Below are 14436 nucleotides of genomic sequence, written 5' to 3'. Positions count from 1 at the left end.
GGGGAAGAAAAACAAAATAGGTTTGCTTCGACTGACAGAAAACTGACTTTCTATGTTGAGGAGTAAAATCGTTGATGACTAGCATGCTTGTCCAACTCCTCGCAAACTGAACAGAGCAGAGAACGAATTACACTTTTATCATTTCGGTTTCCGAGTGCACTGCTCAGCCGATCAATGTTCACAAATCTTTTTGCCGAGTGCGCCCGATTGCGGTTTCTCTGACGGTCGGGTGGACGTCGCTCGCTCTAAAGAAAAGAGGAGGAGCTGGCTAGAAAATTGTGCTCTAGCGACGCTGCTGTGTAGCTCAGTGTATCAAGCCAGAAAGATTTCAATGCAGGAATGTTTTCTTAAAAAAAGCCGCTATGCAGTGCGGAACAGTGCACCAGTCGAAGAGGTCCAATGTAGGTTTATGTATGAACTATTTTTGTACGTAGCCGTATTATTTGAAAAATATGGTGAAAACCGGGTAAATAATCTGAAATTCTCCATTCCAAAAACCGAGCAATATCCGGCCAAATCTGAAGAAATTCCAGACATTTACATATATAGTGAAGAAAAACGACTTACATTTTTTTGTCGCAACACATCAGCAGTATTAAATTTATGTTTAAGCATACGAAGGAAAGTTTTGGTTTGATTTTTGATGAAACAAACTTTCACAAATCCAATTTTTGACAAACTATTTTAAACTGAATTCGATTTTCTTGCTTCATTTTCCAAATAATGTGGATGAAACTGGGCAAAATCCAAGTAGTTTTTTCACAATATCCGGGCATCCGCAAATGCTGTATACTAAGGTTTATGTACTTTTAATATCGTACGTGGGTAGCATTAATTTACAAAAGCAGCAATTCGCAAAGTAACATTTACTAAAATTATCCAAAAATCATTGTCTTTTGATATTTTTTGATCAAAGAAAGCTTTCGTAGCTAATCATTGGTCCTGGTGCAGAACATCAATCTAGAGGTCGCTCAGGAATTGAAAGATAGGTGTTTTGGGCAAAGTTGTTAATTCGCATATTTTGATATACAATTTAAAGTCGAGAGATTCAAAAATAGCGCGATAATAACGATAACTTTTTGTAGAGCATTTTTCAAGTATTTTTTTTAATTAAATCGTATCTCCTTGGGTTAAGATTGTAGAACTTTGGCATTTTAAGCAAAGTTGTGTGTTTTATTGAGATAAATAACTATGTAGAAGAAACTTAAGCTCCAAAATGCTAAACAAGAAAGAATGATTTATATCTCGCTATTGGTGGACCTCTTTATATTCCATATCAAAATATACGCTTTTTTATACAGAACAAAATTGTCGGAAGACACCAGCATTCTATCTTAACTACCTTTGGCGTTATTAATTGAGTTCCGTTAGATTTATGTTCTGCATTGTAAATTCTGACGCACTTCGAAACATCGATCCAGATGCAACCGATGAAGACAAACCGAGTTTTCTGTAAAGCTTCTCTTTCGCCCGAGTGCGAACGAATTTATCTGCACCGAGAATGCACTTCATCAGTTTGCTTGCTTCTCTTGCCCACACTTGGGTGGACGCTTGGTCGCTCTGGAGGTAACTGAGCATTTTTTAAAGATTCTCCGTTTGGGAAGAGCACAGCGAAAAAAATACACGCTCTTACTCTGAACGGGCAAATCTGAGGAACGATGCCAAGCATGATGACTAGGATCGGGGTGAAAAACCATCCTGAGCGAAGATCAGCAACCTTGCATGTAGGGTCGCACAACGATGCTAATTGTTTTGATTGTCTACATCAATAACAAATAAAAGTTTAAGTAGAATCAAAGACGGCATTGAAAAAGAGGAAGGAAGTGATTTGACAGTTTAGGAGTGAAAACGTGGAAATTTAGCCTAGTCCACTCTAGGAAACAGTTCGTCTCGAGACGGTCTCAGCGTCTCCCGTTTTCTTCTGGAGACACTGAGACCGTCTCAGGTTTCCAACAACAACAACAACAGACAACAAAGCTCGTCTCATAACAAAAATAGCAGTTCATGTTGCCTAGTGTGGACTAGGCTTTAGAAGCTGAGTTTCTGATAAATAGAATAAGCGTTTCCAAACCGGGAAATGTTTTAACTGGACCCTACATACCACACAAGTATGAAAAATATCATCGACAAATATGACAACGAGTCGTTCTTGAAGTATCTGCCTAGATCCGGAAGAAAACGTGGTTCCAGTCAGCCCCAGTTGGATGCTAAAGTATTTAGGCAGTCATATCAAACGTAACTGATCGGTATCAATGCGTGATTTGGGTAAAAAGTTCAAAACCAGCATCAGGATGATTCAGAAAATCATGGCCAGGAACTCCTTGAAGACGTACAAGAAGCGGAGGGTACCTAAGAAATCAGTAGAGCAACAATCTCGAGCAAAAATAAGGGCATGGAAATTTTAAGAACGGGTCCTTTTGGGAAGAATGACCGTGGTGTTAAATTCCCGGAAAAAAAAGAACGGGTCCTGGAGGACAACAGCAAGAGGTGCATCTTAATGGACGACGAAACCTACGTCAAACAGGATTCAGGAACGCTTCCCGGGCCACAATTCTACACGAAATCGACGGATGATACCGACTGCTGCGATGGAAAAAATTGGGCAGAAGGTTCTAGTATGGCAAGCTATTTGTACCTGTGGTCTGCGATCAAGTATTTTCTTCGCAAAAGGTACAAGTTTACAGAGATGAATGCTTGATAAAATGTTAACGCTTATCATGAAACCCGAATTTGTCAATCAGTTCATTAGTTGTTATTGAGGTTAACCGCAACCCGATTACGATTTAAGAACAATTGCCCCAACTGCCTAATCTACTATCAACAACTTCCCTCGCACATACACATCGTGGAACACGGCTAATTTGTAGCGCTCCAACTATTCTGAATGTGTGTGCGTCTGGCTGACTGGAGCGATGTTCTTTCTACACCTTTATGTAGCCACTCGCTCGTAGACCGACTGCTGCTTTGCTGCCCACTTTGTGATGCTTCTGTCTCTGACCTCTGGCGGAACGGAATCGTCATCATCATCAGCAGCAGCAACAGCATGCTGGGTCAAGCATGGGTAAAGGCAGTAGAGCAACTTGACGACTCGGAAGCATTGAATTGCACCTGTTCTATCGGAAGTAAGCCCCCGTTCAAGTGCAGTCAGTCAGTCACTTGGCGACGAAGGCAAATAGATGATGCATATGCATCATCCCACTTTTAAGCGGATTTTTCCCAATCGTCACTATAGTGAGGTCGCTGAGTCATGTCTGTTTGCTGGAAAATATGTTATACAGCTATGTCGTCATCCTTTGGGAGACATGGGGTTGTTTTCATTGTTCTATCCATCCATGCTCACTATTTTCTTGTCACTGAGCGCGTGTTTGTATTATTTTGGTTCCTTTTTTCGCGTATGCTGTGTGACCTGATTTGACCCTGTTTTTCATTCTCCTTGCTGAGGGTGTATGGGTAAAATTTTGTCATCATGTGTATCCTCTTAGGATTTGCTCTGGGTGGTGACCTCACAACAGTTTGTTTTTCCACTTTTCCGATTATATTACCAGCCACAAATAATGTGTTTCAAATAACATTAACTTTGATTGATAAAATAATGCCCCAATGTGAATGTGCTCCCATGTCTCTTGTCCGAATTGATACAATTTATACCAAAACAAAACAGATTTGCAAGTAAGGTCTTTCACATTTGTTTTTGTCACACTCTCCGCTTCATTGCTATTTCTGTTCATAAGATCTGCCCGTTGATGTTTGCATCTTGAAATCGCAATCTATTATAAAATTTCGAATGGTTCGAGAAATATCAAAATAGGTAAACACCTCCCCAGTGCCCTCTGAAAGGTTCAGTGGGTCAACGACAGTCGAAAAGGTCGATCTTCAGAATAATGTCTGAAGTTCAAATTTCAATCAACTACGTAGGTTTTAATGATGATTTTTGATTGCATGTTTCAATGTAGCATACAATTTCTTTGATGAGTTTTTTGTAAATTTTAATTTCAACAATGATCATATCATAAGTAGCGTAGAATAATTCTTTGAACTGATTGTGTTGTTTTCGAATTATTTTTTTTTGTATGGTGTGAAACAGTTTTGCAACGATCCGAAGACAGTACGCCAATGCGTTGTTCTCTAGTGTAAGATATGACAATAAATCTCATGAAAAAAACTCATCAATCACCTCCCTCGAGGCTCCCGCCCCAGGTGCAGCATCAACAATCAACTAAAGTGAAAAGAAAATCACACCAACCACAATCCAACAATTACAGCAAACCAAAATCAAAGATCTTCTGTTATTGTTTTTCTCTTTTTTCTTTCTTTTCTTGTAGAAACACCATGGAATACTTCGCCGCCAAGGCCTCCAAGTCCGACTCAGTCGCAGACCAGCTTCGATACACTCTCACGTAAACTGTCAACTCTTATTAGTTTTCTGATGAAAAAAATCCTGGAAAAAAAAGAATCTTAAACACTTTTTCGAGCATTCATAAATTGTGCAACGGCAGCCGAGAAATTGGTGCAATCTAAATTCCCATTGGTTTATGAATGTTGGAAATTGAGAATGAAAAATCGAAACGATAGATATTTTGTCCAAATTGCTAGTCGGCTAGGGATCTAAATTATTGGGTGCTTAGGCTTAGGGACCGAGACTCGATTTCAACACCTCAAATCAAGTAGAAAAATTATCTGTTGAAATCGAGTACAGATCAGATTTATGTTAATGTTCGAAAAAGAAAGCAAAAGCAAAAAACCGCAGAGTGCCTTATTAGCTCGGTTAAGCAGGATTTACAAGAGTTTTTCTCAGTTTTAACGATTTCATAGTTCCTTGAAAAGTTAACTGCCAAAAGTAACTATTCAGTCAACCACATCCTATCAAAATAGAAATCGCTCTTCATGTTGTTTTTCCCATGTGAGCTTGGTGTAGTATCTACCATTTTTGATATTACAAGTTCATTCATGCAACTCAATTCAACAGAAATAGCTTTTCTTCAGAACGTTGAGTGTTTCATTTTATTTGTTATTTCTCTAAGTTCAGTTTTTGATTTCATGTTTTCGGCATGAAATATGCCCTTTCCTTGAGAGGTTTCATTTGGTCAAATCGAAAGAGTGCGTGTGTTTTGGCCCTTGGATTGATTCGATTATCAACCGAGGGTTGTTTACGAGTATAAGAGAGTCCTTGTTGTTGTTCGACAGTCGATCAAGTGTGATTATCAAATAACTCAACCCATAATATTTTAATCCATGGATCATTATATTCTTTTATTCTGATGTACATAAGTTATGATTAGACATTTACGTATCAATCATCAATGCTATATCATTCTTTTTTAGACAACTGTGTAACTAATCACTCACTATTATTTATCGTCTTTTCATTCATCCAATTGATTTGCTTGATTCTCACACATTACCATGCACCGACTTAGATTCTAAGCCTAAAGATCGTTCTAATTTAGGAATGTGATTATCATAAGTTTAAGTTTGTATCACTTAACAGTTGTGTAAAAAACTTTCTGAACATGAAATCATCTATCATCCCCATTTTGTTTTTTTTTTTATTTATTAAGCGTATCAATAAAACATGTTATTATTTCTCATCGCCTCATAATACTCACATGAAATCAGCAGACAATTAGAGGAGGTTAGAACAGATCTTTTCTCTCAGGGGCAGGGTTTTTTTTCTCTTCAGAAGAAATTTATCAGCAGGTTCAGCGATACGTTAAAAACGTAAGATGTTCCTACAGAATGTACATAGTGAGACTAGCAATATCTAACTAATATTGTCAATTTCAGGAGTTTTGTCCCTAGCAATAAGTCTAGAGATGTAAAAATCTCTTTCAAAAAAAAAGATTCTAATCGTTATTTTTTCTAATTACCCATTTCAACGCGATACCACGCTTGAAAACCCCAAAAAATAACTTAAATCAGCTCCTCCAGCCGGTGCCACAGTTAACCCGACCCCCGTTTCGACCACGTCCGGGGCCCAGAATGTGCAGACGTCCGCCCTGGGGGTGGTTCCGGCCACACCGCCCGCCCCACCGGATCTACCCGTGTTCACCTGCCCACGACGGCCAAATCTCGGCCGCGAGGGAAGGCCGATCGTGCTGCGTGCCAACCATTTCCAGATCACGATGCCCCGTGGCTTCGTTCACCATTACGATATCAACATCCAACCGGACAAGTGTCCGCGCAAGGTCAACCGGGAGATCATCGAAACCATGGTCCACGCCTACAGTAAAATGTTCGGCGCACTCAAGCCTGTGTTCGATGGCCGGAACAATCTGTACACCAGAGATCCTCTGCCGATTGGAAACGATCGGGTTGAACTGGAGGTAACCCTGCCGGGAGAAGGCAAAGATCGAGTGTTCCGTGTCACCATCAAGTGGGTGGCTCAGGTTTCGTTGTTCAATCTTGAAGAAGCATTGGAAGGTCGCACCCGGCAGATCCCCTACGATGCGATCCTTGCTCTGGACGTGGTGATGCGACACTTACCCAGCATGACTTACACGCCCGTTGGACGATCTTTCTTCAGCTCTCCGGATGGGTGAGTTTTATAACTCTTAACAACTTGTTCGTAATTTATTGATGTATCAATTTCCATTTTCAGTTATTATCATCCTCTCGGAGGTGGTCGTGAAGTTTGGTTTGGTTTCCATCAAAGCGTTCGGCCTTCTCAATGGAAAATGATGCTTAATATCGATGGTTAGTACAACTTTCCTTGCGAGCTTCCGTCCTCACATTTAACACACTTCACTCTATCCCTCAAGTGTCGGCCACCGCCTTCTACAAGGCCCAGCCGGTGATCGAGTTCATGTGCGAGGTGCTCGACATTAGGGACATCAACGAGCAGCGCAAACCCCTCACCGACTCGCAGCGGGTTAAGTTCACCAAGGAAATCAAGGGTCTCAAGATAGAAATAACTCACTGCGGCACCATGCGTCGAAAGTATCGGGTCTGTAACGTCACCCGCCGACCAGCACAAATGCAATCGTAAGTCACTTACTATTACCTCGGTCAATAAAAACATCTAATCACCTTTCCAAACCCATTTCAGCTTCCCTCTACAGCTGGAGAACGGGCAAACCGTCGAGTGTACCGTGGCCAAATACTTCCTCGATAAGTATAAGATGAAGCTGCGCTATCCGCATCTGCCGTGTCTGCAGGTCGGCCAGGAGCACAAGCACACCTACCTGCCGTTGGAGGTGTGCAACATCGTGGCCGGGCAGAGGTGCATCAAGAAGCTGACCGATATGCAGACGTCCACCATGATCAAAGCGACCGCTCGATCGGCTCCGGATCGGTAAGTTGGGTGGGGTATTTTGGATCAACAAAGTATCATTGGGGGCTGGTCTAAGCCGAGCCAACTTTTCGGATTATAAAGATGCCCTATGCTATTGGTTGAACATCCGTCTCAAAAACCTAGACGAGATAACGGCAAAATTTGAAGCGAGGACAACAATAGTCCAACGGCGAAGAACAGGACACTTATCACCATCGAAAGAGGATACTCCAAAAAACTGGACACAGGACTCCAAATTGCTGCTACAACGCCAACGACCATTAGCCATAAGTCGTTTGGTCGAGGTCGATTCTTGAGAAAGCTTGTGCCGACAATGACGCGGCTAAAGCTGCTTATAGCCAATGAAGTTTCTTATTTGAACTGGGGACCATGTAAGTTCCAATCCAAGGTGACCCGCTTCAGCGTAACTATCAAGGGCTTGAAAGTAATTCAAATCAACTTTAACCGGATGGCATTTGAGGACATCCTGGTCGTAGCGTTAGTAGCTGACTTCTTTTACTGAGCCTTGAATGACACCAACTGGGAAACCGATGTTTAGCGCTATGATGGTAACGGCGTGGTTCCCGTTTGTTGGTGAACTGTGGAAACGACTTAGGATACGAGCTAAATCAGAAAAACCACTGGGAGGTCCTTTTTGGTGACATGTAGATATATGTTTACTGTATACCGTGAACGGCCCTAATTCTGCGCAGTTAAGGATTTTTCAAATGTTTTCAGTTATAAATAATTTACCTTTCAATGAATTTCCTCAAAATTTCGTGTACAGTTGGGCTAACTAACAAACTTAACGGCAAAAATAATGAGAACTCGATTTTGGAGCAAAAATGTGGATTATTCACAACATTCGAAAAAAATGCAAGTGGCCCTTATTCTGCGCACTATTTTCTATTTGTTCCTAATTCTGCGCATATGTCCCATATTCTGCGCACCCAAGTAAAACCAATATACCATTCCGTACTGGTAAGACCAACATTTAATTTCATTAAATTGGATTAAAAAGCATGTTTTACGCTTAGTAAAGTACTGCAAATTATTAAAAAGCGCCAATTCAAGCCTTAATCCTTGAAGCTTTTGTGATACTTTCTTTCACTTTTTCTTACACTTGCTATATGTTACTAGCAGATGTTTTTTTCCAGCAGCTCGCTTACCAAATATTTGTTGACCGATCATGTTCTTCCCCGGATCTGGTCAAATTAACTTGTTTTGTTGGTGTGCAGTGCAGACTATTCCGACATACAGAAGCAGTTCCGGCGGGCCACAAAATCGCCCCAGCTGGGGGAACTACGCGCTGTTTCATTTGGCTTACTGCGGATGAACCGAGAGAAGCTTCGCGTAGTTCCCCCAGCTGGGGCGATTTTGTGGCCCACCGGAACTGCTTCTCTATGAGTCTGTACAGTTGGATCTGAACGATTAACACGCAAACACGAGAAAGAACGCAAATCAAGACTTTCATTTTTTTTTTGTCAACAAACATGTAGATTCGAAGGGATTCCTAAGAAACTCCCAACAATCGCACGGATACACTATCTTCATAAAACTTATTAGAAAACTGTAATAAATAGTCTCCTAACTCCCCGCGTTCAATTCCTTGCAGCTTTAACATCAGTTCTCTCCGGTGCTTTTCATTCTGCGCATTAAGAACATAAGTAAACAAATGGTGTCAAATTCTGCGCATTGCTTAAATCATTGTTTTGATTTGAAAAACCATTTTTTCTCAATTTTTTTTGGCAGTCATGTTCAGAATGATTTTATCTTTCACGTAAAGGCATTTCCAATGAGAAAATTCTGTTTAACACTGTTTAATTTGATCTTTTTGTTTTCCTAACACTTAAGCTCTACTGCTAACGGCAGCCATTTTTGAACGTTTGCTTCCTACATTTATTTTGATTTATTCCATTTCTCGCGAACAATTCATCAGATTTCCAAATAATTGGACACATTTTGAAGATAAACAGTAACTGAAGAGATTCAGCTTGTTTCATGGATATTTTGTTCATCATATCTTGAAATATTTCAGTTTGAATATGAAAATGCGCAGAGTTTGGGACTGCGCAGAATTAGAGCCGGTCACGGTACATTGGGAAATTTTTGGAAACGGTGACCCTGAAGCGCATCCAGCGGTACACCTTGAGCGAAAACGGACTTTCCAACAATCCATTTGGCTTCTGAAATGGGTGATGCACATGTGACACATCAAACGGACGATTATTCAGGGAGTTACCATGAAGGCACCAATGGCCGCGCAGTACCAATGGCCGCGCACTTTCAACTTTAATCATTATTTTCTCCGAAATTCAACGACGAAAATTTCTATGTTTCGCATTTTCTGATACCTACGCTAAGTATCTGTGGGGATTTGATTCTCGAATTAAAAGTCGACCGTTTAGCATACAAGACAAAGTAAGACTGTTTTATTGTTCTCTCGTTTGAAATCTATTCAGGCGAAAGCTCGGCAATGCAAGTCCGAGAATTCCGCCACATAACTCCCCCCAGTTACACCAGAAATCTAATTCTATGCCCGGATGGGGTAACTTTAGTTTTAGTATCAGTTAACGGGTAATTACTAATATTATCATCACATAAAATTGCAGGCTTCAGTCGATCTATCGTAATTCGTTGACGCTTCCCGTTGATTAACAAATCCATGAACTTGTCACCTCGGTTTAGGACTTGATAAGGGCCCTCGTATGGTCGCTGCAATGGCCGTTTCACCGAATCAACCCTCACGAAAACGTGAGAACATTTAGCTAGATCTCGCTGAACAAAAACGGCAGGCTTGGAATGATGAGCAGGTCCATGTGGTTTCAAATCCTGCATAACTTTGCGAAACTGGATTACAAAATCTTCTTGAGAAATTTCGGGAACTTTTTCAAAATATTCTCCAGGCAATCTTAAAGATTGTCCGTAAACCAAATCTGCAACGGAGCAGCCGAGATCTTCTCTGTAGGCAGAACGTAAACCAAGTAAGATGAGTGGAAGACGGTTGACCCAGTGCGTTGCATCCACTGCCATAATAGCTGCTTTTAATGTCCTATGGAAACGCTCGACAAGGCCATTTGCTTGTGGATGGTATGCAGTCGTTCGGACATGTTGAAAACCATTAATACCTGCTAGCTCTCGAAACAGTTTCGATTCAAACTGTCTCCCTTGGTCCGTTGTGATTCGCTCCGGCACACCAAAGCGAGAAATCCAAGATGAACAAAGCGCGCGTGCCACAGTTTCAGCGGTCATATCCGCCAATGGTACAGCCTCGGGCCATCGTGTGAACCTGTCAACGATGGTGAGAAGGTAGCGTTGACCATTAGATGGAGGTAACGGCCCAACTAAATCCACATGAATATGTCGAAAACGCACTTTAGGTAAATCAAAAGATTGCAAAGCTGCACGAGTATGGCGATGAACTTTAGACCTCTGGCACGCCAAGCAACTTTCTACAAAATTCTTCACATCTTTATTCATTGAACTCCAAACGAATCGATCCGAAAGAAGTTTCCGAGTCGCTCGAATTCCGGGGTGTGCTATGCCATGCAAGAACAGTAATACACTTCTTCGATGTTGTGCAGGAACGTATGGTCGAACCTTTCCATCGACAGACACATCGCAATAGATTGGTTTAGACGCTAAGGTGGTTTGTCGCAGCAGCAATTTCAGCGATGTCTTTTCAGAAAGCAATTTTATCAGTTCAGGATCATTAGCTTGATCACAAGCTATTTGCTCATAATCGAGGGGTGAAGGAGCTGAAATGGTCGAAACCCGTGATAAAGCATCAGCTACCACATTATTACTTCCGCTAATATGTCTTATGTCAGTCGTAAAACAAGAAATATACTCCAAATATCTTTGCTCATGAGGCAAACGACTATTAGTGTGTGAGCTCATAGCGTACGTGAGAGGTTTGTGGTCAGTGAAGATAATGAATTTCCTACCTTCAAGCATAAAACGGAAGTATTGTACTGCCTTTTTTGCTGCTGTCAACTCGCGGCCAAACGTAGAATACTTTTGCTGGGTTCGAGAAAACTTTTCCGAGTAGAAACCCAGTGGCTTCCACAATGACCCATCCAATTGCTGTAACGCGGCTCCTACAGCGGTATTCGAAGCGTCGACCATGAGAGCGAGCGGCATCCTAGCATCTGGATAGTGTAACAATGTAGCAGCTGACAATGATTGCTTACACTGTAGAAACGCTGATCGAGCCGGATCGGTCCACTCTAATTTTCTCGTATCATTTTTCTTGTTCCCTGGGATCAAAGTACGGAGTGACAACTGCACATCGGAGGCGTGAGGAATGAACCGCTTGTAGCAATTCAATAGTGCCAAAAACCGACGTAAATCCTTCACAGTTGACGGTTCCGGGAACTCTTTAACAGCTCTAACACGTTCTGGCAAAGGGAGCACTCCTTCATTACTGATGGTATAACCAAGAAATTCGACGCTTGTTTGTGCAAACTTACTTTTAGCTGTGTTTATCACCAAACCAAAACTTTTGAGGCGCTCAAACACTTTTCGCACATGCAGCAGGTGTTCTTCCATCGATGTCGATGCGATGCAAATATCGTCGATATAGACCACTACGAACTCGAAATCCCCCAGCAGCTGGTGCATGAACCGTTGGAAGGTTTGCCCAGCATTGCAAAGGCCAAATTGCATACGCGGGAACTCAAACAGCCCGAAAGGAGTGATGACTGCCGTTTTTTCGATGTCCTCTTCGTTGACAGGAATTTGATGATAAGCACGAATCATATCCAGCGTCGTAAAAACAGACTTTCCCTTGAATGCATATAAAAGGTCATGAATATGCGGAACGGGATATCTGTCGGGAATAGTCACCTTGTTTAGCGCTCGATAATCGCCAACAAAGCGCCAGTTTCCATCTTTCTTCGGAACACAATGAAGGGGACTCGCCCAGCTGCTGCTGGAAGGACGGGCGATACCAAGATCGCACATGATCTTAAATTCAGCTTTAGCAGCTTCGAGTTTTTCAGGAGATAAACGACGAACTTTAAATGCCACTGACGGACCTTTTGTTTGTATGAAATGTTTCACGTTATGTTTTGTTTCGCTTAACATTGAATTTGGCACTGTGATTTCACGAAATTCCAGGAGAAGGTCTCGAAACGGATGATTGACTCCAACTGTTGTCACACCAAAAACAAGAGCAGATGTAATTGCACCACACACTTGGAGTCCAGTTTTTTCATCCATTAGTCGATGGTTTTTTAGATCGACTAAAAGTCCGAAGTTAGCCAAAAAGTCTGCACCAATAATCGCCATTTTAACGTTGGCGGTAAGAAAATTCCAACAGAACGTGCGTCGCAGACCGAGATCTGTGTTGATGAATTTAGAGCCGTACACTTTTATGTCGCTACCGTTTGCTGCATGGAGCTGTATGCCAGTAGGTGGATTCTGCTTATCCGTCATCGAGGCGGGAACAATAGAAACGTCTGATCCGGTGTCAATTAAAAACTTGTGTTTACTCGAACGATCATAAATCACAAGACGGCGACTTTTACGAAAATCGCTCACCTCCGCCGATTCAGGTGAACGAAATGTTAGTTTTTTGAAAACTCACAAGGGTCACGACATCGTGAGGCACGATTACCATACTTTTTATGATACCAACATAATTCACGGTCAGATTTTGAAGTTGACCGGCTTCGAGATGCTGAACGGGTTTTCATACGTCGAACTTCTGCCGACAGCAACGTTATTTGTTCTTGCAAATCCATAAGCGACGAATCATTAACAGAAGCCACATCCTGTTTCGTTGATGAAGAAGAACTTGTCGCAATAGCTGACACGTTTTGTGTGCTCTCCATCATTTTATCGGCCATTGCCGCTATTTTGTCGATATCACCATCACTGATGACGAGAACAGCTTTCACATGAGGCGGCAATCTTTGAAGGAACAGCATCTTTAGCAAATCATCAGTGACTTTGAGGTTAGCCGCTAACTCCCTCATTCTGGCCAGCAAATGAGTAGGTCGCATGTCACCGAGATCAGTGGAACCAAGCAGTTGCTCCAATTTCCCTTCGGCTGAAACTTCGAAACGGGAAATGAGCCGTTCCTTAACAGCGATATATTTATCGTGCTCCGGAGGATGGGCCACTAAATCGGATATATGGCATATAACATTTTGATCAATTTTTGCCACGATGTGGTAGAACTTTGTGTGGTCTCGTACAACATTAGCTAAAGCAAATTGGGCCTCGGCTTGTGCGAACCACATAGCAGGATCAGAACGCCAAAACTCTGGTAATTTCACAGCCACCGAAGCCGTACGATGTGGCTGCCCCTCCTGCTCGTTATCCGACATTTTATATTTTTTTCGCGTCGGGGTCACCAATGTGGGGATTTGATTCTCGAATTAAAAGTCGACCGTTTAGCATACAAGACAAAGTAAGACTGTTTTATTGTTCTCTCGTTTGAAATCTATTCAGGCGAAAGCTCGGCAATGCAAGTCCGAGAATTCCGCCACATATCTTTCACTTGCCAAACTAAAAATAAATTTATTCTGCTTTTTGAGGTCAGGAAAAAATAAAAACAAACATCGTTTTTGCCGGATGCCATTTTGTCTGTTGTCCTAAGCAAGTGAGCTATGCGGGTCCCTTTTTGTAATTCAGTTTTTCGTGTAGAATTAGAGCCACAGAGAACCAGAGAACGGGCCCCGAACAAATATGTGTCGAATCCGTGTGTAAGAATTTGAATCGTCGGCCATTTTAAAACCGTTAAAATTGGCCTAAAAACAGCACCATCTAGTGGCTCTTAGCTAAGTGACTCAGCTGTTGTTGTCCATTTTTTTTTGTCAACAGTTGGAACACTCAGAACATAAATAACCAAAAATTTGCTTCCAGGTCGCACCAACACTCATTTTCTTTTTTTTGGGGTGTAGAAAAAGAAACATAATGAAATTTGCAGCAGGAATTATATGCGCTTTAAACGAAATCTTTTTCTTTTGGCAATGATGCCTCATTTGTTTGAGAAAAAAAGCAAACATTATTTAGTTGTTTGAAGAGAAAGTTCATATAAGATTTAAATTATGTGTCTGTTTGAATATAAATTATAATTTCAAAAATAGTTCAGTAAACATTTGCTGCAGGATTTCTGTATGATGTGTTAATTTATGATACCCCTCTAATGGATAAAC

General features: G+C 41.5%; 1 protein-coding gene across 2 annotated transcripts in view; it reads left to right on the top strand.

Moving 5' to 3' along the window:
* Nucleotides 1-14436, top strand: part of LOC129748402 (protein argonaute-2) — a 98088-nt gene that overhangs the window by 73993 nt on the left and 9659 nt on the right. For both annotated transcript variants that reach the window (XM_055743014.1, XM_055743013.1), the window contains exons 3-7: nt 4323-4397; nt 5920-6535; nt 6599-6693; nt 6759-6981; nt 7046-7291. In XM_055743014.1, the coding sequence (XP_055598989.1) occupies nt 4323-4397; nt 5920-6535; nt 6599-6693; nt 6759-6981; nt 7046-7291 (1255 nt within the window). The remainder of the gene's footprint in view (nt 1-4322; nt 4398-5919; nt 6536-6598; nt 6694-6758; nt 6982-7045; nt 7292-14436) is intronic.

This window comes from Uranotaenia lowii, chromosome 2, assembly GCF_029784155.1.
Source record: "Uranotaenia lowii strain MFRU-FL chromosome 2, ASM2978415v1, whole genome shotgun sequence".
In the NCBI taxonomy this organism is placed as follows: Eukaryota; Metazoa; Arthropoda; class Insecta; order Diptera; family Culicidae; genus Uranotaenia; species Uranotaenia lowii.
The sequence above is the reverse complement of the archived record's forward strand: the minus strand, read 5'-3'. Positions and strand labels throughout refer to the sequence as shown.